The sequence below is a fragment of the Rattus norvegicus genome, chromosome 2 (assembly GCF_021556685.1).
Source record: "Rattus norvegicus strain SHRSP/BbbUtx chromosome 2, alternate assembly SHRSP_T2T, whole genome shotgun sequence".
Classification (NCBI taxonomy): Eukaryota; Metazoa; Chordata; class Mammalia; order Rodentia; family Muridae; genus Rattus; species Rattus norvegicus.
Genome location: NC_141535.1, coordinates 211,413,539 through 211,440,439, shown reverse-complemented (window position 1 = coordinate 211,440,439; position 26,901 = coordinate 211,413,539). Strand labels below are relative to the sequence as shown.

Genomic DNA, 26,901 nt, shown 5'->3' with positions numbered 1-26,901 from the left:
CAATCCCACTAAAATCAGGAACTAGACAGCTGCCCCCTCTCTTCCTACTTATTCAAAATAGTCCTCAAAGTCTTAGCCAGAGCAATCAGACAACAAAAGGAGGTCAAAGGGAAACAAATTGGAAAAGAAGTCAAAATATCACTATTTGCAGATGATATGATAGTATACTTAAATGACCCCAAAAATTCCACCAGAGAACTCTTCGAGCTGATAAACAACTTCAACAAAATGGCTGGATATAAAATTAACTAAAAAAAAAAATCAGTATCCTTCCTCTACTCAAAGGATAAACAGGCTGAGAAGGAAATTACAGAAATGACACCCTTCACAATAGTCACAAATAATATAAAATACCTTGGTGTGACTCTAGCCAAGCAAGTGAAAGATCTATATGACAAGAACTTCAAGTCTCTGAAGAATGAGATTGAAGAAGATCTCAGAAGATGGAATGATCTCCCATGCTCACAGATTGGCAGGATTAATATAGTAAAAACTGCCATCTTGCTGAAAGCAATCTACAGATTCAATGCAATCCCTATCAAAATTCCAACTCAATTCTTCACAGTCTTAGAAAGGGCAATTTGCAAATTCATTTGGAATAACAAAAAACCCAAGATAGTTAAAACTATCCTCAAGAATAAAAGATCTTCTTGGAGAATCACCATCCCTAACCTCCAGTTATATAACAAAACAGTAACGAAAAAAATTGTATGGTATTGGTACAGAGACAGGCAGGTAGAACTGTAATAGAACAGATGACCCAGAAATGAACCCACACACCTATGGTCACTTGATTTTTGACAAAGGAGCTAAAACCATGCAGTAGAAAAAAGACAGCATTTTCAACAACTGGTGCTGGTTCAACTGGAGGTCAGCATGTAGAAGAATGCAAGTCAATCCATTCTTATCCCCTTGTACAAAGATCAAGTCCAAGTAGATTGAGGACCTCCACACAATACAGATACACTGAAACTAATAGAAGAGAAAGTGGGGAAGAACCTCAAACACATGGGCATAGGGGAAATTTTTCTGAAGAGAATACCAATGGCTTATGCTCTAAGATCAAGAATTGACAAGTGGGACCTCATAAAATTGCAAAGCTTCTTTAAGGCCTGTCATTGAGGCAAAATGGCAACCAACAGATTAGGAAAAGATATTTATCAATTCTATATCTGATAGAGGGCTAATATCCAATATATACAAAGAATTCAAGAAGTTAGACTCCAGAGAACCAAATAACCCTATTAAAAATGGGGTACAGAGCTAAACAAAGAATTCTCAACTGAGGAATATTGAATGGCTGAGAAGCACCTAGAGAAATGTTGAACATCTTTAGTCATCAGGGAAATGCAAATCAAAACAACCCTGAGAATCCACCTCACACCAGTCATAATGTCTAAGATCAAAAACTCAAGTGACAGCAGATACTAGCAAGGATGTGAGAAAGAGGGCACTCTTCCATTGTTAGTGGGATTGCAAGCTGGTACAACCACTCTGGAAATCAATCTGGCAGTTCCTTAGAAAATTTGACACAGTACTACCTGATGACCCAGCCATACCACTCCTGGTCATATACCCAAAAGATGCCCCAACATACAACCAAGACACATGCTCCACTACTTTCATAGCAACCTTATTTATAATAGCCAGAACCTGGAAAGAACCTAGATGTCCTTTAACAGAGAAATGGATAAAGGAAATGTGGTACATTTACACAATGAACTATTACTCAGCTATTAAAAACAATGACTTCATGAAATTTTAAACAAATGGATGGAATTAGAAAATATCATCCTAAGTGAGGTAAACCAATCATAAAAGCACACACATAGTATGTACTCACTGATAAGTGGATATTAGCCCAAGTATTCAGAATCGCCAAGATACAACTCACAAACCACGTGAAACTCAGGAAGGAAGACCAAAGAATGGATGCTTCAGACCTTAAAAGGGGAAGCGAAAATACTCACCAGGGAAATATGGAGACAAAGTGTGGAGCAGAGACTGAAGCAAAGGCCATGTAGAGACTGCCCCACCTTGGAATCCATGCCATATACAGTCACCAAGACCAGACACTATTGCGAATGCCAAGATGTTCATGCTGACAGGAGCCTGATATAGCTGTCTCCTGAGAGGCTCTGACAGAGTCTGACAAATACAGAGGCAGATGTTCATAGTCAACCATTGGACTGAGAATGGGTCCCCAATGGAGGAGTTAGAGAAAGGATTGAAGGAGCTGAAGGGGTTTGCAACCCCGTAGGAAGAGCAACAATACCAACCAACCAGACCTCCCAGAGCTTCCAGGGACTAAACCACCGACCAAAGAGTACACAGGGATGGATCCATGACTCCAGGGGCATATATAGTAGCGGATGGCCTTGTCAGGCATCAATGGGAGGAGAAGCCCTTGTTCCTGCCAACCTTAGGTGACTCAGTATAGGGGAATGTCAGGTCAGGGAGGTAGGAGGAAGTGGGTAGGTGAGGGAGCACCCTCATAGAAGCAGGGGGACGGAGGATGGGATAGCAGGTTTCTGGAGGGGAAACTGGGAAAGGGGATAACATTTAAAATGTAAATTTAAAAAATCCAATAAAAGAAAAAAACGTAAAAAAAAAGATGCAAAAGAAAGTTGCCTGTAAATATGTTAAAAGTATTTTTAGGTGTTTCTATCCATTAAAGCAGAACTAATTAAAAGTTCTTGGAGATTCTACCTCAAAAAATAAAGAAGAGTTGGACATACAGTTATGCAGCCATAGAAACAACTCCTACAACTTGCACAATTTCTCTGTTGTGAGTGTAGATACACGTGAACAATCACAGTGTGGCCTGGCAAGTTACAAATATGCAGGATGGAGATGTGGGAGAGGGGTCCCAAGCTCAGATTCAGAGGGAGTATGGGATTCATACTTAAGAATGAAGGGCTGGGGCTGGAGAGTTGGCTCAGTGGTTCAGAGCACTCATTGCTCTTGCAGAGAACCAAGGCTCTCTTCCAACACCCACACGAAAGCTCATACCCATCTGTAACTCCAATCCCAGGAATCTAACACTCTCCTGGGAGATCTGACACCATTTTCTGGCCTTGTCAGACACCAGGCATGTTGGTAGTACGCATACACAAAGGAGGCAAAACCCTCATACACATAAAATGAAATGTCATTAAAGGAAAAAAACCCCTTAAATTTAGAGAAATGCATTAGATTTTAATATTTAATTAAAAAATTAAGTGGGGAGTGGGAGCCAGGTGTGGTGGTACACGCCTTTAATCCTGGCACTCATGAGGCAGAGACAGGTGGATCTCCGTGAGGCCAGCCTGGTCTACAGAGCAAGTTCCAGGCCTGCCAGGGCTATACAGAGAAACTCTGTCTTAAATATATAGATATATTTAATTCATTATTATTATGTATGGACAAGTCGAGATTAAATCATAACCTTTGGATTAAACCCAGGTCACTAAGTCTGTGCAGAAAGATGTGTTCATCTTTGGTCAGAATTAAGAAAGATTTGTTTCATGGAGGCAGAAGCAGGTGGAGAGGGAGCAGACACAATGTTAGATGTTAGTAGGCGATAAGAAAGTCTGAAGGGAGGTTTTCTTCCTCTTCTTTTTTTCTTCACTTCTTCCCACTAAAAAATGAGAACAATGTAAACAAGTGAAAACCAACAGGGAAAGACAGAAACACTCTCACCATAGGACTATTATTTTGACTCAGATTGAGATTTTAAAAAGAAGACCAAGAAAACAATTACATCTTTGTTCCACTGCTGGGAAATACACAGTCCCTGGGAAGCATGGTCCCTGGGAAATAGATGGTCTCTGAGAAACTCCTGAAGCAGGAAGGGAAATGCCTCTCGTTCTGTGGTCTCCTGCTGCTGATCAAATGTATCATCTTCCAAGTCTGCTCTGACGCCACACTATAATCACTAATCACCAAGAAGCTGTGCCACAGACTATATGACTATGCGACCCTCTTCCTACGAACCCTAAGAAAGCCATTCCACACAGGCTTATTGAAGAATGCTGACAGAGGTCTAACACCCAGATCCCACCATTGTGGAATTGGCGACATGAATCTTGGCAGACAAAAACAAAAACAAAAGACAAAAACATGTGACAACTTAATCTCATGACCAGCATCCTTTTCTCTGGGATGGAAAAGCCTGTACCATAACATCTAAAACAGGTTTTCCTGGGTCCTCTCCAGTGGACCTCCACACACTTCTGTTGCTCCATTACAGAGGGCTCGTGGCCCAGATAGATTAGAAGCCCAACTCCTAGAGGGTAGGGAAGACTGTACTTTATTTACTCATTGTGGCACCCAAAAGCCCACAGGAAGTGACACTATTAGGAGGTGTGGCCTCCTGGGAGGAAGTGTGTCACTGGAGGTGGGCTTTATGACTTCTGATCGTCAAGCCAGGCCCAGTGCCACCTTCTCTTACTGCTCCTGACAATTCAGTTGTAGGACTCTCAGCTATGTTTCTATTATCGTGTCTGCTTGCCTGCCACCATACTTCCTACCATGATGACAGTGGAGAAAACCTCTTAAACTGTAAGCCAGCCCCAATTAAATGTTTTCCTTTATAAGAGTTACCATGGTCATGTCATCCCTTTACAGCAATAAAACCCTAACTGAGACAGGTTGCTCACAGGTTGGCTTGCTTTCTTTGTCCCTATTTGGTTGAAAGGGCAAGAAGCTCACTCAATCTCTCTGGTAAGAACATTAATCCCATTTGTGAGGGCTCTACACTGATAGCATAGTCACCTCCCAAATGCCACCACATTCAGGTCATGGACCTTGAAGAGGACACAGACATTGAGACCAGAGCATGGGAAGCCACAAGACACAAATAAACAGAGTGACTTCAGATAGTGGTGAACGTTGTGAGAAAATGAAGGCAGGCCAGTATGATAGGGCTCCGGGTGGTGGGGGTCAAGGGAAGGAAAAATGCTGGGTCTATAGAATTGTGTGACAACTTAATCTCATGGCCAGCATTGAACTTGATGTGGCAGGGACAGCCCGTTGCTTCCTCGTGGCATTGCCCTTTTTCCATAATAAATGATAAGAATAATGACACTTAATTTCTTCTTCGATATTTAGCTGAGTCCATGGTCTCTCTGATTAAACATGGTATACTGATGTTCATATCTCCTTTAACTACAACATTCATGGACTGAGATCCAGCCAACAGCGTCCGACAGGACTGTGTTCTTCTGGATGGGTGAAGACATGGCTGGCGGTTGGAACATTTCAGGTCACCATGATCCACACAACACTGAGGATCAAGCTAGAATAGAGTCACAAAACCGAAGTGTGGTCTAGACACCATCTCCAGACCAGAACACGTGAGAGAGGAGCACATGTGTGCTACTGAGGCCACGAAGCTTTAGGTTCTGTGTGTTTCCCATCTGAGCCATTCCTCAGCCGTTCGTCCTTTCAGCTAGACTCTCTTAACTGTGGACTTAGCATCCTTACTCATCTCTGTCCTCCTCAGCTTGCTCTGCTGCGCCTTCTTTCTTTCCCCTCTGCTTTCCTCACTGCGCTTCCTCTTAAACCACCCATCTTTCAAAACTTAAAGACTCGGAAGAAACGAGCTGTTGAGTCCATTTAGAAAACAATGTTGAATCTAGAGACCACAAGCCCCACAGCTGAGAGAATAAGCTATGGTTCCCCACTTGCTCATGGCACACCCAACCCTCTTTGCTCCCAACCTGTTACTGAGTAAAATTTCAGACTGTCATTGTTTAAGATGAACCCGCATTCTTTAAGCCTTCTCTCCTTTGTGGGTCTTTTTCCTCACTACTTCCCCTTCTCTACTCTTTCCCCTTCCCGTCATACCATCTTCCCCCAGTGTTTCTGTTTGTTTGCCTTTAAGAACCCCAGACTCCACTTTTGCCACCCCACTCTGGGGCCTCCTTTTATGTCCCTCCATTTCAATCACTGTCTCTCTGAAACAGCCGCATTTGCATATTTATAGTTCCTTCAGATAATAAACACTGGCTCTCCTAGTCGTAGACTGTGAGAAAATATAGTTAATGAAGAGAACATATTGATAGTCGCAACCAGAAGTAAGCATTAGGTATTAATTTAATTAGACAGACTTTAAAACTCTAATGATAACCACGAGTTGTTTGGATAACATTGATAAGTATTGAACTGTCAGTGGACATTGCCCCGGGGACAGTTTCCCACAAAGCAAATTGGAGCTGTTTTGGTACCATTTGTATTTAGGAGACAAGCACAAGCAGACAGCAATGGATGTGCTTGAGCAAATACAGATTATCTGGACATGGTGCTGGCGTATCTTGACCCAACACAGAAATCTGGGCCAAATTCTCATGCAATTGAGCTGTTTCTATTTTGACATCATGGCGAAAGATAATTTTGAAACTTTGACTCTGTAACAGAAAAGAAAGCTGTGGGTGCGGTCAGTTAATAGTGCCCACTTCTACCCTTTCGGAAGCTTGCAACATTCCTGAACATTACAAAATAATTTTTCCTCCGGGCAACTTGTGGGCAATAATGTCATTGATACTATGCTCCAACCCCACTGCCTTCAACCCTGTGAGGACATTGAACTTCACCTTGGTTAACAAAATGTGGCAATTCTCGTACCTACAACATGGTGAGAGAGTTGGCGACTACAGCAGACTGTATCTCCTTATCTAGCTGGAAGACCAGACTGAGTGAAAGCAAGGACATCTGTCTCAACAATAGTCAGAGTCCAAGGACATAGAGACCTGAGTGAGCACAGGAACTCTTTACACACACAGGGCGGCACAGCGTCTCCCAGTTAGCTCTCCATAGGAAGCTGGCCTTTAACATTCCTTAGTTTAATGTTAGCTTAGGGGCTGACCCTGAGCAGCCCAGGCAGGTGCTCCACCACTGAGCTACACCCTCAGACCAGCAGTTTTTGAAAGTATTCTTTTAACGTTCTCAGATCATAATTTTTCTTATTAAACCCACTCAGCTCTTCTCGGGATACTAACATTTCACCTATCCTAACTGCTTGTGCAAGTGGGTTTTGACTTACAGTTTTAGACTCAAGTATTTAAGTTTACATAGCACTCCTGAGGCAGTCAGTAGAGCTGTTCTGGGAAAATTAAAAGAACTACTTGTTTATACTGACTTCCTGGATTAGTGGCTTTAACCTGAGGTGAGAGGGTACAAGTCCTTTCCCATCCGAGTCTTGGGGATACTACTCTTTAGAAATACGTCGGAGGGTAATATTGTTTTGGCAAATTACACATTGGTGTGTGTATTTGTGGGAGGTGGGGATAGAGGCTGATAATATTCTCACAGCCGACGTGCACTCCACATTTAAATATTTAGAATTTCAGTAGCCGCCGACTAGAAGAAATTTTATTACAAGAAAAATGATTATGGTGCGGTAGCTTCAGAGATCTGCCACGTACCTGCCACTTTCCTAGTGTGAGAAATGCCAAGCAGACATTACACTGCCTCTGTGATGATTACTTCTAAATGTCAGAGTGCAAGAAACACATTCAGGGGACTTCAGTGTCTCAGGGTAGTGTCAATTTAAAAGACACTCACATCGACTTTTTATTTAAACATGCTAAATGAAGTATGAAAAACAGGTTAAGGAATCAGGAGGAAGGAAAGCAAAAGAGAAACCCACTGACCAGAAAATTTTAAGTACGGTAATAGATGGCTGTATTTTTACATCAATTTTCACGGACCCCTTGCTGACAGCAGGCTCTGGTGAGCGCCTCCTAATCCTGCTGACAACTGGAATCACACTGTTCCTGTTATTTCGTTCTTATCACACATTGAATATGAAAAATTAAAAGCAGGATGAGAGCTATTCAATTATTGTGTGGACCACCTTAACAAATATGACAAATAACCACATTAATATCTTTTCCATTACTTTTAACAGTAACACTGGACTTTAAACTAAAATTGAATAACAGAGTGATATTGTAAATCAAAAGTGTAATCTGTTCCCCAAATCTCTCTAACAGTTAATTACGAACCCACTGAACTTGATTGAACTGCTATTTTGGAAATAACTCAAAGGAATTATTTTTTTCTTTCTTCTAATACAAATTGGCCACATTATAGATAATTATGTGTTTAAATAAACCTTTATCTTTCTAATTATGTGCACAGCATGGTCCCTAATTGCTTGGGGTCACTGAAATCTCAGGGCATCCCTGGGAAAGCTTCTCTGGTCTATCTTGTCAGATTTCCTTTCTCTGCTTGGAAGCCAATTTCTCTTCCTTTTTCTAATTCCCCTTTAGCAACAGAAATGGTGATTGGGATCAGGGCCAGGTAAAATTATTCTGACTTGTAGAAGTCAGTGAAATGAGCTACTGTAGACCTACTTAAGTTCTTTGATGTACACAGAATGTTATTTCTGATACAAACTAGAGGTAGGGAACCTCCCCGAGTGAGTCAGGGCTTCTGGGAGCTGCAGAATTTAAAATTTTTATTTGTAAAACAAAAACAAAAAACAAGTTAAACACACCTAGAAAGAACTATTTACCACAAATTAATTTTGCTCACCAAAGTCGAGGTTGGAACACGATGCATTGACCGTTCTGTTATCCCATTGTTACTGCATGTGTTTTAAAGTTTAGGTCAAGATTCAATGATGGTGATTTCACCATTAAGCTTCAGGGGCCACAGTGGAAATAGACACATTATATTGTATGCATCGAATATCACCTGAACCAAACCGAACTAAATCGAACCAAACCGAACCGAACTGAACCGAATCGAACCGAACCAAACCAAACCAAACCAATTGTCAAAGCTAGTTTATGGTTTTGGACCCTATCCCACTAGTTAGGGAGTCTCCTCTCAATCTTCCCTCCTCTTTTCTGCACCTTTGACAGAAAAGAGGCCCGGGAATCTAGACCTTGTCTGTAAGCCTGGGGCTAGTGACCAGTTCAGTATCTTGGAGGTTATTATCAAAGTCTTTTCTGAAATATCCCGACTGCGAGGATCACTGACAGCAACATCTCGGGACCTAAGGTTCAAAAGACCAAGGGCTCGCCTTGTTTGGCTTTTCTTGTTTGTTTAGGTTTCTTTTACTCTCTCCATCTCTTCCCAGCCTAGTGTAGGTCAAGCACAGGGGTTCACGCTTGGGTGTTCTTGTAGGGTCTTTGGGGCTTTACAGGTCTCTCTCAGCTCTAGAAAACAACGGGGGCAAAAACTCTGGGAATGAAGGAACTTCGAATTGGAATTAGAGAGCAAAAGGGCCTGGGCGGAGCTTTCAGACATTCGCCACGCCCATAGACACGCCCACCCCAGCCTGCCGGGCTGTGAGGTTCGGGCGCCCCCCAGTGGCCGTGTGCGCGCTCTGCTCCGGGAGGCGGCGGAAGCGGCTTCGGATTCTGGTCACGCGGAAATGGCGGAGGAGATGAGGCAGGAACTCTCGGCGCTGGCCGCGATCTTCTGCGGGCCCCACGAGTGGGAGATGTTGAGCTGTTCAGGTGAATACCCTGCCTCTCACCCTGCGGCCACTGCGGGGACCCGGGAGACCCGGTGTCCTGTGGCCTTGCGTAGGAGTGGGAGGGGAGTTGTCGGGGTTGGGGGTGGCCTGCGCTGGCAGTGCCTTCCCCGAGCTCGCTCTCCTTCTCCCCTGTGCTCTCTGGCCACTAAACAGTGCGCACTGCCCTCCTCATGGAATCCAGCCCCTCCAAATAGTCAGTACCCCCATAAGCATTTGTGCATTACGTCCTTGACAACAGTACGCAGTATTTGGTTGTCAGCCACGGGGAAGGCAGTCAGGAAAAGGTTGTTGTAGGTTGGGTGAAGCTTTGAATTCTCCAGAGTTGATTGGCTTTGATTTTATTTTATTTTTCGTTTTGTTTTTCTTAAAAAAATTTTTTTATTTTTATCTTTTTAGGCTGCTGAAAAGTGGCAGCCAGTTCCAGACTCCTGCTAGATGTGTAATCATGCAGCGCGCATTCATGAATGCCTTCTCTTCTAACATAGGCATGACACCGAGCCCCTTCTCTGAGAGTTTATAATCTGTAAAGCAATTATTGTTGTTGTTGTTTTTATTTTAAAAAGCTGAAATTTCATTCTTGCCTTGGTTTCCCTCTTCCACTCACACACATTTAAGTTTTAAAGTTTTTTCTGAATGTGTTTGTGTGTTTTACCTGCCAGTATATACCTGTACGATGTGTGCCCACTGCACAAGGAGACCAGAAGAGGGCGTTCAGGGGATAGGAGTTACTGAGGTTTGGGAGCCGTGTGCCCTATAGGTGCTGAGAACTGAACCCAGGACCTCCAGAAGTACAGTCAATTCTCTTGACCACTAAGTGCCCCCGACTCCCCCCTTTTGGGAAAGTGTGCTGATGCAGATCATCCTCCCTTCTCCCCCGAGCTGTCATAAGTCATGTACATTCTGACGTCAATAGGAGCCATCACTCTACTGTTACTTTGTAACTGCTATTGAAATCGCCTCTCTGACCATACATTGGCTTACCTCTAAGAACAAAGTGTGAAAAGTGCTAGACCTAAGGAAGCTACATTAAGAGGGCTTTGGGTTTCCATATGGTAAGTCAGAGACTCTGGGAGTTCACCCTTTCTTTTTATCCCTTCTTGCACGCACCCATCTGCAGACCCTTGTGGTGCTCTGTGATATTTCAGGCAATGTGAACTTTCTAGAAAAATGGAGCTGCTCTCTTTTTAAGTGCCTAGACCTGTCTTATCTTTTTGAAACTTCCTTAAGATCCCCCTATGAAAGGATTTATTGTAGGGATTTGTCACCCTCTTCTGATTGGGTAGCATCCTAATTGGTTAGCATCTCCTCTGTCTCCACAAATCTCTTTATTGATAATTGTTTCTGCCTGAGGCAGATATTTAAAGGGATCACTTGTGTCTTTGAGTTCTTGTATCATGGCTTACTTGCAATAGCTGGGAGGAACGAACCTGTGTTGTCTGGTGACACTGCTTTATAAATTCATGGTTGACCATTAGATACTGTTGATAGGCCAGAGAAAGACCCCCAAAAAGAAGTGGGGAGAGAAAGAGAGAGAGAGAGAGAGAGAGAGAGAGAGAGAGAGAGAGAGAGAGGTGTCTTAATACCGAGAACACTGCAGCCCTCTATCTGCTCTTAAATTGAGCATGACTTCAAGTCATGCCTCCTAATTAATTTAATTCAGTGTTCTGGCATCAATAAGTAATTGAATTATAAAGGAATTCAGTGTAACAACTTCGGACATTTTGTTTCTAGAAGGTTCATTGGAGAGTAGAACAGTTCAGCAATTGAAACAGGAATGTTTGACACTCACAGTGGGAGCTGTTATCCGAGCAGACTAAGGGTAGCAGGCTGCGTGGCTACCACCCTCACTGTTAGTGGCAGTCAGGGTATCACCCTGTACCCCATCATTTCACTCCTAGCCTTTGCCAAATAAGTCTCTCCTGTCTTCAGTGGGATTAGAAGAATATTGCAGTGGGCCTGTGTTTCTCTGTAAGACAGGAAGGCCCAGGCTGACCCTAAGGGCCAACTCTTTGGGTCCTGAGCTGAAAAGGCTTGAATAAATGGGTTCAGTTTAGTGGGGAGTAATTTATGTTAAGAATTTGAGGGAATCTACATCCTGGCCACTCAGATGTTAGAGGAAGTTCCAAGGAAGAGGTGCTGTGTGTGACAATCTCTTAGGGTTGCAAATAATGTAAACACCGTATATTTAACTGTGGAAAGCAGTGGGGATAAAAAATCAGGCGTTTCCCGTCCCCATCCCGTGAGTCAAGGCAGGTGCCAGGTTTGCTGTGGCTTCACGTGGCTCTTGAAGAGAGGCTTTCTTAGCTTTATTTCACATTGAAGATCACAAATGATCACATAGATTAAATAACCACCGAGCTCACAGGGCTGGGCTTGGCCCTCTGTCCCCTTCCTCTGTAGCAGAGGGATTGGTGCAGGAAAAGTTCTTAGTAAAACAATCCAGGCGTTGAGAATGAAACAATTTGAGCATCCGGAACAATAGTGTGGGTGGGCTCTGGCTTATAGTCAGAACGGTCTGGTGGTGGTGGTGGTGGTGGTGGTGGTGGTGGCGGCATTGGTGCAGGGCACATTCCCCTTCAACCATACATGTGTGCGGTCCCTTCTGAATATATCCATTTTCCTGGTGGGGTCATGGAGAGTATATCACTGTGGCCGGCGCTCATTATTAATGGAGTTGCACTTTGGAAACTGTCTTACGGGATTAAAAGTTGCAGAAGAGAGGAATCACACAAGTGCATCACATAGTAGGCTGGCGAGAGCTTCCCAGAGGGTTTTGTGTTGTTCGGATTGGATTCCACCCTCTTGCAAAACCATTATGGGTGCACATTGACATTGTTTGCCGACTGTCCTGGCTGAATGCACCTCTCTACAATCCGCATAGTCTTAGACATCATTTTCGCCACCTTTACCTTCCATTCTCTTTAGTTGTCTTGTTTCCTTCTCCGGGGACAATGAAAGCGTGAGAAAACCCAGAGACACTGTGTGTAACAATCTCGGAGGATTACAAACAATGTAAGCGTAAAGCAACATTTCTGTATGCGTATTTGTGGCGAGTGGCCTGGGAGTGGGAGTAAAGAAAATCTTGCTCTCATGAAGCACGAGGAGTGTGCGGGAGGCTTTTGAGTGCTTTTCTGTGCAAAGGCTTTGAGGACGTGTTAAAAACCGGGCAAAATAAAGCAAGTGCAGAGAACGTGAGTTACATATGTTATGCAAATGGTTTCTGGATGCACACTAAACAAATCCTAAAGACCTCCTTCTCATAGATTTTGTTTACTTTCCCAGCATCACTGTGATGGGATTGTGTATTTATCGTGTGTTGTAGGGATGAGGTAGGGAGAAACCTTTGAAACAGAATCAGAATGGGACCTGGGGTCTAATTCAGTTTCTTTATTTGAACTTCTGTTGTCTGCCATGTTAGGAATATGAATTCTTTTTCGTGTCTTCGGGAAAGGTTAAGGTTTGATTGTTTCAAGACAGGATCTACCCATGTAACCAGGAACTCTAGATCCCCCTGCCTCATCTTCCAAAGTTCTGTGTGTGCCTGGGCTAGGAAGAGTAGGATTCGGGTCTCTTTCAGTTTGAGTTGTGGTTGTAACATCAATGCTGTTCCAAGCAAATAGTTGATGTGCGTCTGAGCTTGAGCTAGAAAGCAAGCCCTGCATCTTTGTTAGAAGGCTTAGGCTGGGTGGAAATGCCCCGTCTTGGACCCAGATAAGCCTTGGGTCTTTGGGAGTTTCACTTTGGTAGGGTGGGCACGAGCTCTTAGGATGGAGGTGTGTGGAGAATGGTGTTTGTGAGGTACTAGCTGTCCTGGTTTGGGAGGAGTGGGGGCAAAGAGTAACCCTGGATGAACGATTTCTGATACCCATTCTCTTGCTAAGCCGTTAGTAACTTTAAATAACCTCAAAGCAGATAATAACTTTAGAGCAGAACGATTTTCTTTTTTGTTAGGAAAAAAACAAAACAAAAAAACAGAAGTAGACTTTGAGAGAACGAGACACACAAGGATTCTGGAGCAAGGGGAGCTGGTTATTGCCATGGAGGCCAGGGCAAATCAAACATGAAAGGGTAAGAGAGACACTTCTAGGTTTGGGGATTTAGCTCAGTGGTAGAGCTCTTGCCTAGCAAGCCAAGGCCCTGGGTTCGGTCCCCAGCTCCGGAAAAAAAAGAAGAAAAGGAAAAAAGAAAAGAAAAAAAAAAAAGAGAGAGACACTTCTAAAGAGGTCTTAGGGAGAAGATGAATTTTTAAAGAGATCCTGAGATTGATTGATTGATTGGTTGGTCTCCCACCACATTTGACGTCAGAACTGGGCCTGTTCAGGTCTTCTCATTTGCTTATGCAGATAGCGCCTTAGTTTGCTGCTCTGGTGTGTGTTTGTGGCACTCACTGGCCGGGGAGATCAATTAGGAAGACTGTGACTCTGCCAGTGTTAAGAACCAAAGCAGTTTTCCTTCTGAATATGTAAGGAGTGCTTTCCTTCCCAGTTTTCTAAAGTGAGAGTTCTGTGCTGACCAGAAAATAACAGAAGGACAAAGGAAATGGGTGCGGTGGCACACCTTTAATCCCAGCATTTGGGACTCAGAGGCAGGTGGACCTGTGAGTCTGAGGCCAGTCTGGTCTACAGAGTGAGTTTCAGGACAGCCAGAGCTACACAGAGAAACCCTGTCTTGATAAATTAGAAGGAAGGAGAAGAGGAGGAGGAGGGGAAGGAAGAGGAGGAAGAAGGGAGAGGAGGAGGAAGGGGAGGAAGACAAGAATGAAGGTAAAAACTTGCCTGGCCTCCTGCAGCTTTCTCTGGACTGTCCTCGTTCATGTACTGCACTGGGCTGGAACATGCTGGCTTTTTATGTAGCAGAGTAACAGGCTACCACAGGGGCTACCAGTGGTGCACAGTGGCTGCTGCATCCAGTCCTCGCCTGTGGGTGGCTTAAACACAGCACATCTTCAATGTACTGAATGAAGTTGTGAAGGCCAGAAGTCCAAAGTCAGTTTCCACCCAGATGAAATCAGACTGATGGAAGTGATGCTCCCCCCCAGCCCCGCCCCCAGCCCCTGGGAGTCCATTTGCCTGCCTCTCTTGCTGTATACCTGCACCCCATCCCTGAGGGGCCTCTTCCTCCATCATCAGATTAAAGCAGAGCTTCATGAGTCAGTGGGTAAAATCTGCATCTCCACCTGTCCCCTAAAGAGTTCTTGGGGAGAAGATGAATTTTTAAAGAGATCCTGTGATTGATTAATTGATTGGTCTCCCACCACATTTGACATCAGAATGGGGCCTGTTCAGTTCTTCTCATTTGCTTAGCAGATAGCGCCTTAGTTTGCTGCTCTGGTGTGTGTTTGTGGCACGCACTGGCCAGTGACATCCCCTCACTCAGGTCTGCAAAGGCCCTTCGCATGCGGGTAAGTCTACTCAGGGTCAGAGGAACAGGGTGCATACATTCGTAGGTCTGTTACTTAGCACAGCACAGGTCTCAAGGACTCCTATAGTTACGACATCCATGGTTATGGCCAGTAACGAAAACTTAAGCTATAAGCTATAAAATCTATATAGCTATAAAACATGTTTCTTATTAAATCCTTCTCCATTTGGGGAGGGTGATATTACTCTTTAAAGACAAAATTGGGATGCTTCAGAGGTAGAGAAAAAGTTAGTTTGGGTTAAGTATAATTTTGGGGAGCCTGCCCATGGCTGGGTCTGCTCTGCTCTGGGAGAGTGAGCAGATCATCAGCAGGGGTGGGTGAGGGGGTGAGGTGGGTGAGGGTGTGGTAGTTAAGGGGGTTGGGGGTGAGGTGGGTGAGGGGGTGAGGTGGGTGAGGGGGTGGTAGTTAAGGGGGTTGGGGGTGAGGAGCTTGGTTTTGCTTTTTGTGTAAAGGTTGCTTAGTATTGATAATATTTACTCTCTTCAATTCTTAGTTATATGGGGCCAGAAGCCCCAGAGGAATTACCACCTTTTGCCTGACAGTGGGGGATTAGGTAACGGATTTATTGCCAGCACTCTGGCCAGGCAGTCAGAAGTCATCCATTAACCTGGCTGGTTAACTCTTTGTAAGCCAGAGAGGAAGGAAAGGAAAAGAATTAAGATCCTTTACACAGGCATATTTGCACAGACACATATACATTTATACATCCACACTTGGGCCAGGCCTGACCACCTGTCTCAATTAACTCCACACGTATTCATGCGTGCTGACATACATGCACATGTACCTATATATGTACATATAAACAAACAGACATATACATTTGGATAGAAGGATGGATGGATGGATGGATGGATGGATGGATGGGACAGACCTTTCCAAGCCACCACACAACACCACACCACACCACACCGTCTTTATTTTTTTCGGGCCCTTTTGTAGACAAAAGTTCTTAGAAAATTACCTCACAGATAAAATGGTACACAAAATGGGAGTTACAAAAGGCTGTTGATATTAAGTCCAAAGCAACAGTTTTCCATGGCCTTGTTTTATCGTGGTACACACCTGTGGCTTCATCCTTGGACCTGAATGCTTTTCCTTGAACACAAATTTGTCCCAAGCCTATTTCTCTTTTTAGTGTCATTATGAAAGCTCATTGTATTTCTTATATGCAGACTTTACTTACTGTTCTGAGGAGTGGACTCATTCCATCCTCGATTCTACTTTATTACACCTCTCCAGCAAAACAACTAACACCATCTCTTAAAACTTTTCCTCCTAAGATTATTAGAATCAAATCAGGCGTTCTATAAAACCATTGATTCATCCAAACAGCATTAATTCATGAAAGTTCATCTTTAAGTTGATCTGCAGGAGATCTGCCCAATACGCTAGTGCCCAGGGACTATTATGTTAATTTAAAATGTCAGGAAAGTCAAGTCAGCTGCAAGAAGCAATCCTGAGGTGAAGTTCCAGGGAAAACTCAGGGATTGCCTACAAGGATTTATAAGACACAGAAAATCTGTTAAACTCAGAAGTGCCTTTTGTTACACTAGCAGGGGAGAGCAAATCGTCAAGGAAAGGCACAGGAGAATCCACGAGCAAGCGACGGGACATGGTCCTCTGGCGGACTTGTGCAAGCATTGCCGGATCCTTACAGAAGCATCCGATGCCTGGGAGAAGTGTGGCCAACCGGAAAGTGCACTTTTCCCACACAGTAGCAGTCAGGAGGTGATAGCTTCATTTGAGACTGAAGCTTCAGAGAGCAGGTGTTTCAGTACAATTTAAAATGTCTGCCTCCATCAGGCCTCACGTAGGAATGCACACCTGCATGGCTGACTTCAACCTCAGAGCAAGAAGATTCTCCACAGTACCACGGTTAAGTGTAAATCATTCAGCTTCTCTCGGGCCATGGGTTCCAAACCCTTAAGCATACCAAACACACTTCTATCAGACTGAATATTCTAAGGACTCAGGCTCATCTAAGCAATCCAGGCCTGTTAACTTCTCCCCATTCTTCAGAGTAGCATTGTAGAGGTCATGTGTCATGTTTGAGAATGACGCTTCAGAGAGAAATGGCATTAGAAGTTACCGTTTAAGCAGTTATGGGGAGGCTGGTTTCTGCGAAAATGGGAATAGGTGGCTAAAGTTATATCTTGTGGAGATTGACAAATGGTAGAGAGAGAGGTCTGACGCTTGTTGGGGAATTAGCAGCATTGGGTTTTTGTGGTATTTTATAAGCAAACATTTTCTAAGTAAGAGAAAGAAGCAGAAAGGGTGAGAAAATGGACAGGAAGTTATAATGGTTAGAATAAGACACTACGGTGGGAGGATTTGCTGTGGGAGAAAGACACTTCTTTCTCTGAGAGAAGAAAGAGCAGGAGAGAGAGAGAAAAAAATGTATATATTGCCAAGTGATCCAGCAGTTGCCACTTTCTGGGCCAGGGGCAGCTTTCCTGACTTCAGCAAGAAGGAGGCAGCACCCCCAAGTGGTGATGGATGGTACTGTTCCCTGAACGCCCAGCATGTTGTGTGTGTTGGGTAAATTCTCTTAGTTTCACATCTCATGGTGTACTGTGAGCAAACACCACACAAGAAAACGGGAGAGAACAGGGTTTATTCTGTCTCATAGTTAAGAGTACAGTTCATCATGGTGGGAAAAGAGTGGCTTCCAGAAGGGCTTTCAGCTGTGGCCGCAGGAGAATGAGGCTGTTTTTCTCATGTCTAAGTGACCAGCCAGGCATCCAGGTAGACTGAGGCAGGCAGTGATGGGTGGCATCAGTCCTTGTAGGGGTCAAAAGTTGCTTACTCTTTGTAAAGTTTCTCTTCCTTTAACTCTTTGCTATTCTAAGCCCAAAAGCTTCTGGTAATTAACTCCTGCTGTTAGCAGGAGGGGATTAAGAAAAAACAAAACAAAAGAACAACAACAAAAACAACTTAGTTTCTCTTTGGCTTAAGGATTCCTTGGTGGCCAGGAGAGTGGCTTGGAGCTTGTTAACTCTTTGTTAGCCAGAGAGAAGAGGAAAAGGGAGAATTCAAGCTCACACATAGACACACACAGATATACACACACTTTGACCAGGCCTGATCACTTGTCTCAACAATTCCACAAGTGTTCATGCATATTTACATACATACACATAAACCTTCATATGTATGTATGTATGTATGTATGTATGTATGTATGTTTGTATAGACAGTCAGGCATATACATTTGATGAATGAGGCTGAGTCCCAAATGGCACATTTATACATTTGGTGGATGGAGCAGAGCTTCAAATGCCAAACTTTATTCCTTCTCTCTGGCCACTTATATCTTCTTAGAGAGAAGTTCTTTATAAAATTACCTCATAGATGAAATGTTGCACGAAAGGGAGATACAGAAGGATGTTGATAGTAAGTTCAAAGTAGTGTTTCCTTCTATAAGCTCATAAGTTCAAAGCAACAGTTTCACATGGGCGTGTTTTTATCATAGTGTACACATGTGACTTCATCCTTGGACCTGACCAAGAATAAATGTTTTTCCTCGATCACAAATTTCTTCCAAGCCTGCTTTCTTATCCTTGTTCAACTAGGCTGTGATATGTCAAGGTTTGCAGAGCTCCAGTTGCAGCTTTATTCTATAGGAGGCTTGAGATTACTTGTATCAGTTTAAGAGTTCTATAGAATCATTATCAGAAAATCATGAAACCATCGATTTGTCTATACAGCATTACTGTATGAGAGTAGATCTTCATGTTGATCTGCAGGAAATCTGCCCAATAGGGCAGCTGATACCCAGGGATCATTAGGTTATGTCATAGTGACAGGAAAGGCATAGCAGCAGCAAGAAGCAGTTCTGGGATGATCCTCTAAGGACCAGCATCTCAGAGGTCACCCACTGAAGGGCATGCAAAATGGTGGGCCATCTCTAGAAAACTCACTTTCATGCCTCAGCCTTTCCTAGATGGCTTCTGACAGATTAGGGCAGAAACCACACACCAGTATGGCCAGAGGATAAACTTGAAGGTCCACTCCACAGAGACCCATTTCTTCCAGCAGGGCCCCATATTTCTAAAGTTCTACAACCTTCCAGAACAGCACCACCCACCAGAGACCAAGTGTGCAAACAGATGAGCTTGTGGCATGCAATTTACATCCAGACTGTCATGCACAAGGTAGTGCATGGGTTAAGTGGGTGTAGATGCATAGTTACTGTACACTAAGGGTCTTTGTCACACTGAGGGACACTGAGCTTAAGAACCCCACAGTCTTCAGGAGATCAGTAAGTTTACCTTGATTTACAAGGTATCAAAATATCATGATAAACACTACATAAATCTGTATAATTTTAATGTTTCTGTATATCTGGTAAATACATTTAATAAAAGATAGACCTTCCTTTCTTATGAAAGTTGTTGAAATTTTTCTCAACTTTTGATCTTAGAAGAATATGCTATGCGTATTGTGCTGGTCAGAAAGCATCTGCTTTCAGACCCAGAGGAAAGCTCCACAGACACTGAGAGAGGCCACAGGGAACTCTCTCCCTCCCACCCCCTGCCGTACACACATACACACACTTACACACACTTAAAACTGGATGCCAAAGCACACCATTAATTTCAGCATTTGGGAAGCAGTTTGACCTATACAGTAAGCCCCAGGCCAACCAGGACTATGTAAGTCTCTCTCTCTTTGTCTCTTTGTCTCTCTGTCTCTGTCTCTGTCTCTCTGTGCTTCTTTCTGTCTCTGTCTCTCTTTCACACACAAACACACACAAAACCCTTAAAGAAAGAAACCGTATGCTCACATATCTCTAATGGCAGACTTTGCAGGTGTAGCCTAGACATTCAGGAAGATCTGTGTCCACCCTGGACTGAGCCATGGTGACAGATCTGTGTCTTACCCATTCTTTTCTGAACAGCACAGTGCATGGTGTTGACAGGTACTCAATGTATGCTTGTGGAATGACGAATGATCAAAGAGTAAAGATTCTACCCCCTCATTGAGAGAGAATGTAGGCTCACTGCACGTTTGCTGACAAGTTTATTCTGCCTGTTGATCCTGTGTTGTTTACAGGCCCATTAAAGCCCTACACAGCAAAATATAGTAACTGAACTGATACTATGGGAGCCCACTTTGACAGTAAAATACACCATTAAAAAGATGAATGCAGCGAGAGAAAGGGGAGCCTTGAGATGTTTCAGTGGGTGGAGATGCTTGCACAAGGGTCTGACAATGCCAGACTCCTCCAAGATGATGAGGCAGAACTGTTTGACCCTCCCCCAAACCCTCACCACACCCCAATAATAATAATAGTGATGATGATAGTATGCTAGGAGAAGGAAGGAGGAACAAAGAGACTTGAAGCATGTGATAGCATTTAGAAAAGTTTTGTTTTTTTCTTTTCTTTTTTTTTTTTCAGAGCTGGGGACCGAACCCAGGGCCTTGCGCTTGCTATGCAAGCGCTCTACCACTGAGCTAAATCCCCAACCCCAAAAGTTTTGTTTTTATATAGCATATACTTTACATACGTAAAAGAAAAGACTATATGGTCTTTGGAATGGCTACTGCCTGTGATTGTGAATGGTGTCTGAATATAGTTCCTGGCAGCTGGTATTGACATCTATTAAAGAAACACTCTGTAACAGATGTGCTTGGTCCTATATGGTCACAACCCAACAGCTTTCATATACCGTTGGGATCAGATGGCTGAGAAGATTTCCGTGTTCTGTGAGGTTCTTTACAGAGGGTGTGCTCAGGTGTCCTTTGTTGAGGCAGCCATCCAGGTGTAGGATCTGGCTGCTCCTGTGTTGAGAAATAGAGCAGGGGCACAGAGAAAGAGCGTAGAGAGGCAGGCTCGCCCCACAGCCCTGTGTCTGGACCTGGCTCCCTTCTCCACTCTCTGATCAGGGCACTTTTGCCCCCCGCAGAATGAATTAGCCTGACATTTTATCAACTTTTTGGAAAGTGGGGTGAAGTGATGTGGAACACATCAGAGTCGGGAAGCCAAGCACGTCTGAAAGAGAGCAGAATATTTCATCTCGTCTCCTAGGCGAGCTCTGCCCCTTCTCAGGGAGCCAGTGGAGGCTGAAGGCTGTGTGGTCCGGTTCAGGTCATCCTGCTGCCTTCAGGTTACTCTGACGTGAGCGTATTTGAATCAGAAGACTGGGTCCCGTCACTTTCAGCCTCCCAGCCAGTCAGCTGCGTTGCATGGCCCCGCCACCACCCAGGTTCCACACTGCTCCTCCATTGAACTTAAGAGCTGATTCATGATTTTCATAATTATCAGAGAAATGTGGAAGGAAATTAATGAATCAAAACTGCTCTTTTTGATAATTCCGTGAAGATGGGTGATAGAGAGTGAATAGCATGTGCACTTGTGTGGTGCTGTTCATATGTATTTTATGACTGGGGGGGAAATGACCTGTAAATCATGCCTTTCTTTGCATTGTGTGTCTCTTCATAAAATAAACTCGGAGTTTTCCTCTGAGAAATAAATTGGGGTTTAAAAGGGAAAATTTTAACTGATTAGTATTCCATTGAGATTGAATTATGTAGAGCTAATGATTATTTTTGGATGTCTTCCAGAGACAGATGGGGCTGTCTTTAGAATTCACACAACAGCTGAAGGACTTGCGGGTGAGGATGTGCCCTTAGAGTTGGCGTTCCACTTACCAGCCGGTTACCCATCGTGTCTACCCGGCATTTCGGTTAACTCGGAACGTCTGACCAGGGCCCAGTGTGTTACCGTGAAGGAGAAACTACTCGGAGAAGCCAGGAGGCTTCTGTCAGAACCGATGGTTCACGAGCTGGTTCTTTGGACTCAGCAGAATCTCAGACACATCCTCAGCCAGACAGAGACAGAGAGCAGCAATGGGACGTGTACTCTGCCAGAAAGCTCAACTGTGGACGGCGGACTGTGGATGACTCTTTTGCGTTTAGATCACATGAGAGCGAGGACTAAATATGTGAAAGTTGTGGAGAAGTGGGCTTCAGAGTTAAGGCTGACAGGAAGACTGATGTTCATGGGTAAAATGATACTGATTTTACTACAAGGAGACAGAAGCAACATCAAGGTGCCGGAAAACTTCATTTTGAATATGAATCTGCTTGCTTTCTGTTGAACATGGTGTATTTTTAAGTGTGTTTTATAAAAGTGGGATACTCGAAGCATGGTGTTTCTGATTTGCCTACTGTCATGTAAAATGGTACTTTGGTTTTTTTTCTCTCTATTTAATATTTGTTTATCTTATGTGTGTGGATATTTTCTCTGTATATGTCTGTGCACCTTGTGAGTTTAGAAAAGTTTCTGGTGCTCATGGGCTAGAGGAGGGTGCCAGATCTCCCGGGACTGAAGTTACAGGTGACTGTGAGATCAGGGTATCAAACACGTCCTTTGGAAGAGCAACCATGTTCTCAACCACTGGGCCATCATCTCTCTAGGCACCTCCCCCACCTCCCATCTTTCCCCAGTTCTTAAAAAAAAAAAGTGGTGTCTTGTCCGTAACAACAGTTATAAACTTGCAAGATTCAGGGTTAGCATAAGTTTATAATGTAAAAATTATGCCACTTAATGAATTGATAGTTTCATTTTTATTTTTTATTTTTTTATGTGTATGGTGTTTTGCTCGCATGCATGTCTGTGCACCATGTATGAGCAGTGCCGAAGGAAGCCAGAAGAGGGTGTTGGATCCTTAGAACTGGAGTCACAGGCAGCTATTCACTGCCATTTGGGCATTGGGAATCAAACCTAGGTCCTCTGAGAGAGCACAGAGTGCTCTTAACTGCTGAGTTACCTCTCCAGCACCAGCAGCAGTTTTTGAGAAAGTCCGAGGACATGTATTTGTTTTGTATTAATGAGAAGCTGCTTCTGTATAAACGAGAATGAAAAGCTTGTACATCTTAATGTTTCCCATAGCTCAGCACAACAAGGAGTATGTTTGTAAGTAGGCTGCAAAATTCCCAACATGCAGGCACTTAAACGTGCACCCCGGCACTCAGTGCTGTGCTTGTGGTACCTGAGAGGAAGGCTTGTCCTTTGCAGCTGAGAGCCAGCCTCAGAAGAAGCAGGGTCGGCAATACTGTCAGCATGTCACCCCTCCCGACTGACTTCTTCTTTCCACCTGACTTGTCCCAGCGGCAGCTTTCAAAGCCGTCATCCTCAGACTTTTGCGCTTTCATCCGGAAGCCCCCTAGCCTGTTTTATGAGGAGCCGGACAAGGAAACCTGCTTATTATGTCTTAAATTTTAACAGCGCTACAGCTCACTTAATAAGTTTTACACTGGCAGAGTGGGCAAGGCACAGTTGCAGAGGATCTTACTTAAAACAGATTGAGCGCGAACAGCCTGTAATCTTAAAGCCCGGAGTTTTCCCAAGGTGGGTTCTACCCCCAACCTTCACTGACATTTGCTTAGCAAGGTCCATGCTGGCTTCTGCTATGGATAAAGTAAGAAACCAGATTTAATCTACAGCCCGCAGTGGGGCCTAACCGAGGGACCACAGATTTTGAGGCAATCTGTGTGTACTACAACCTTTGATCCTTTAGAGTAACATACTAGCTGACAAAAATGGGGAACCAGTTCCTCGTTCACGTTTACCTAAGGCTCTGACTGTCTGTGGTCAGCTCAGGCACGTTAGAATAAATGCAGCATTTGCCGACAGAATCATGAGTTACTAACATGTATATGTATTTATGGCCATCATTCTACTAGTTCAGACAAACACATTTTTAATAACGTTCTCTAAAATGTCATTTTTACATGAATTTGTATATATATATGTATATATATACATATATATACATATATACACACATATACATATACATATATACATATATATACATATATACACACATATACATATACATACATACATATATATATATGAATGATTGTATACTAGGACAGGAGCCGGCAGGTACATTTACAGGTGGGCAGTAGGTGGTGTACCTGATGGCCCCATTTGCAGCCAGCTTGGTGACAGCAGTGGTTGTTGTAAAGCAGTGTTCTGTGCCCTGGAAGGCTGTCGTCCTAGAGGTGCTTTGCGTGTCTGACTTCTCTCAGCTGTCCCAGATTCACCAGGAGGTGGATCCTCTCACCAGTCCAGGTGTGTGGCGTGGACAGAGACTTTGAGGAACCAGCCTAAGTAACTAGTTTAAATAATTGGTTTAAACAACAGAGGGTTTAAATAACTCACCCTAGTAGTGGTCCAGTCCAGACTTAAAGGTGAACGCTTGGTTCTTATTGATCTTAACACCTGCATTCACCGGAGCAGTGTTCTGCCAGCCATGTAAAGACACCGTGTCACTCACCGCTACATTCTGAGAATGCTCTTTAAGCAGGAAAACGTCTGTGGGTTACGGTTCCTTTAGAACAGGACTTGTGCCGTTTAACACACGCTCTGCACTTAACCTACCGATGATTATCGTTTAGGAGTACCTGATTCTTCAGAAAACCTCCAAAGTAGATGTGGACTCAAGTGGAAAGAAATGCAAAGAGAAAATGATTAGTGTACTGTCTGAAACAAAAGTACAAACGGAACACAAAAGGTATAATTTAGTACTATTGCAGATGCAAAAGCAACTGAATGGGTAATTATCCTCTGACAAATCCCCGCATATTCATGAGCTTCTCTTGTATAATACAGGTTTCTGGCGTTTGAAGTCAAAGAGTATTCAACACTGGAGGAGTTACAAAAGGAATTTGAAACTGCAGGACTTCAGGAGCTCTTCTCAGAGTGTGTACTTGGGCTGGTGAAATGAGGTGAATGAATGACAGGAACCAATGCTAAAACAGCCTCTGTGCTTTCCCGCTGCCTTTGGGGATGGGCTCACTGAAGTAGTCAGAAGAGAGCAATCTGAAACCTCTCTGAAGCAAAATCATTCTCATTTCAGGAAGAAAAGTGAGTCCTGTTTTATGGAATATTAAACATGAAAAGATCCCATATATTCTAACGTTTGCCAGAAGAGACTAGGTTCAATCGACGGGATTGTCTGGAGGAGAAATAAAAACCCATGACTGTAAAGGAGCTGTTGTCTTTATGTAGACAATTTGTTTGGGAGTCTGCAATTTCCAGGCTAATTTTCTCGTAATTAAATGATTTCTTAAAGTGATTTGTTTTCATGTTTACTTTTCTCATGTTTACGTCTTGGCTCTTAATCATGCCTCCTCCCCATTCGGCTTATTATGTTTTAAGTTGAATGTTGCAAAAAATGGAACACCCCTTTCTTGGTGCAGTCGCATAAATTGTTGGACTGAATACAAAACCAAGAAGTTTTACAGAACACGGTTGCTTTCTGGTGTCCCAAGAGGACACGGTATTGCTAGCTGTAAGACTACATATTAAGTTCAAATCGAAATTCATATTTGAAAAAAATAATTCCTGGTTTTACAAGAGAAATGTGTCCAACAAAGTGAACCTTGTTTTCTGGATGGAAAACAAAACAAAACAAAACTACAGCTCTACAATTTTCATTGCAAAATCTTTCAAATAGTGTTAAAATGCACTTACCATGTCCAAGGGGAGATAAACTCACTGACTAATTATTTGTATTAAAATTTATAATGAAAAATATGAGGACCCTCGTGACTGGGAGTTATATTTATGTCCATAAAGCTACCTAGGCTTCTAAAATAAGAGGCTGAGATGTGAAAGAAAGGTCAGGAGAGTTCACTCCCTGTACCTTTGAAGACAGGTGCACCCTAACAGTGTAGTTGATGTTGGGGTGATCTGAGTACAACAAGCCCACGCATGCATGAGTGTGTGTGTGTGTGTGTGTGTGTGTATGTGTGCACGCACGCGTGCGTGCACGCTTGCCCTTGTATAGAGGGCAGAGGTCAACACTGGATGTCTTCATCAGTTGCTCTCTATTTATTTCCTTTTGGTTTTTTTGAGACACGGTTTCTCTGTGCAGCCCTGGCTATCCTTGAACTCACTCTGTAGACCAGGCTGGCCTCAAACTTAAAGATCCACCTGCTTCTGCCTCCCAAGTGCTGAGATTAAATGTCACTATCCCTACCTGGCTGCTCTTTTATTCTTTTTATTAAAAAATTATGCACTTTTACTTTTTGTGTATGGATGTTTTACCTGTGCACCACATATGTGTACTGCCTAAGGAGGCCAGAAGAGGGAGTTGGAGCCTCTGGAACTGAAGTTACAGATGGTTGTGAACAGCATGTAAGTGCTAGGAACAGAACCCAGGACCTCTGGAAGAGCGATCAGTGCCCTTAACCACAGCCATCTCTCCAGCCCTTCTTTCTTTTTGAATCAGCGTGGAGCTCGATGGTTGCCTCAGCTGGCTGACCAACAAGCCCTTGGGATCCGCCTGTCCCACATGCAGTCCTGGAGTTACAGATGTGTACCACTGGGCTAGGCTTTTGCACGAATGTTAGGGATTTGAATTCAGGCTGTTGTATTTACACAGCAAGCCCGTGACTCACTTGGTCCCCTTCATAGCACCATGAGGAATGTTTCTGGGCAGTGCTGTGCTATGATCATGGTGGCTCCATGCGACAGCCTTACTTTCTTTCCCACTATTACCTTTTGGTGAGCCAGTAATCATCTTAGGGAGCTCTTTTAACCAGAGGTGAGTTTCAGTCTCTTAACGCACATGCCAAGGTGTTTACTTCTTTCTTGAAGAACTGACAAATGCAGCTAAAGAATATATATGGCAAACTGAAGGGACCCTACGTGGTTATCAAACCAAGAACGGACTCTTAAGGTTCAGGACTAGCCATTGTTAGCCTTTTATTTGATTTACCGTGGTTTTAGTGAAAATTAAAATGGGGCAGAAACCATGACTGTGAATTGTGTGTGGTGGTTGAGCCAGACTGAAAGGGATTATAGTATCATGACATTAAAGTCCGCTGTCACCAGGACTATAGCCCCAGCAGCAGGTCAGGACTGGGTTTTATCACCTCCAGCTTCTGGTCCTCTGCCTCATAGTGGCTGCTCTGCTGATGTGCTGCATGTCCGTCCCATGTTCTACAGCACATTGTCAAGTTGTGCCTTCCCCGTCCACTC

General features: G+C 43.6%; 1 protein-coding gene across 9 annotated transcripts; it reads left to right on the top strand.

Moving 5' to 3' along the window:
- Positions 1-4,376: 4,376 nt before the first annotated feature.
- Rwdd3 (RWD domain containing 3) lies at positions 4,377-24,991 on the top strand. 9 transcript variants are annotated; one of them, XM_087632861.1, is made up of 6 exons: positions 9,349-9,452; positions 9,622-9,762; positions 9,869-9,911; positions 21,437-21,952; positions 24,312-24,427; positions 24,526-24,991. In XM_087632861.1, exons 4-6 carry the CDS (start codon positions 21,440-21,442, stop codon positions 24,638-24,640), a joined length of 744 nt encoding a protein of 247 aa, XP_087488987.1. In that variant the 5' UTR covers positions 9,349-9,452; positions 9,622-9,762; positions 9,869-9,911; positions 21,437-21,439; the 3' UTR covers positions 24,641-24,991.
- Positions 24,992-26,901: the final 1,910 nt, after the last annotated feature.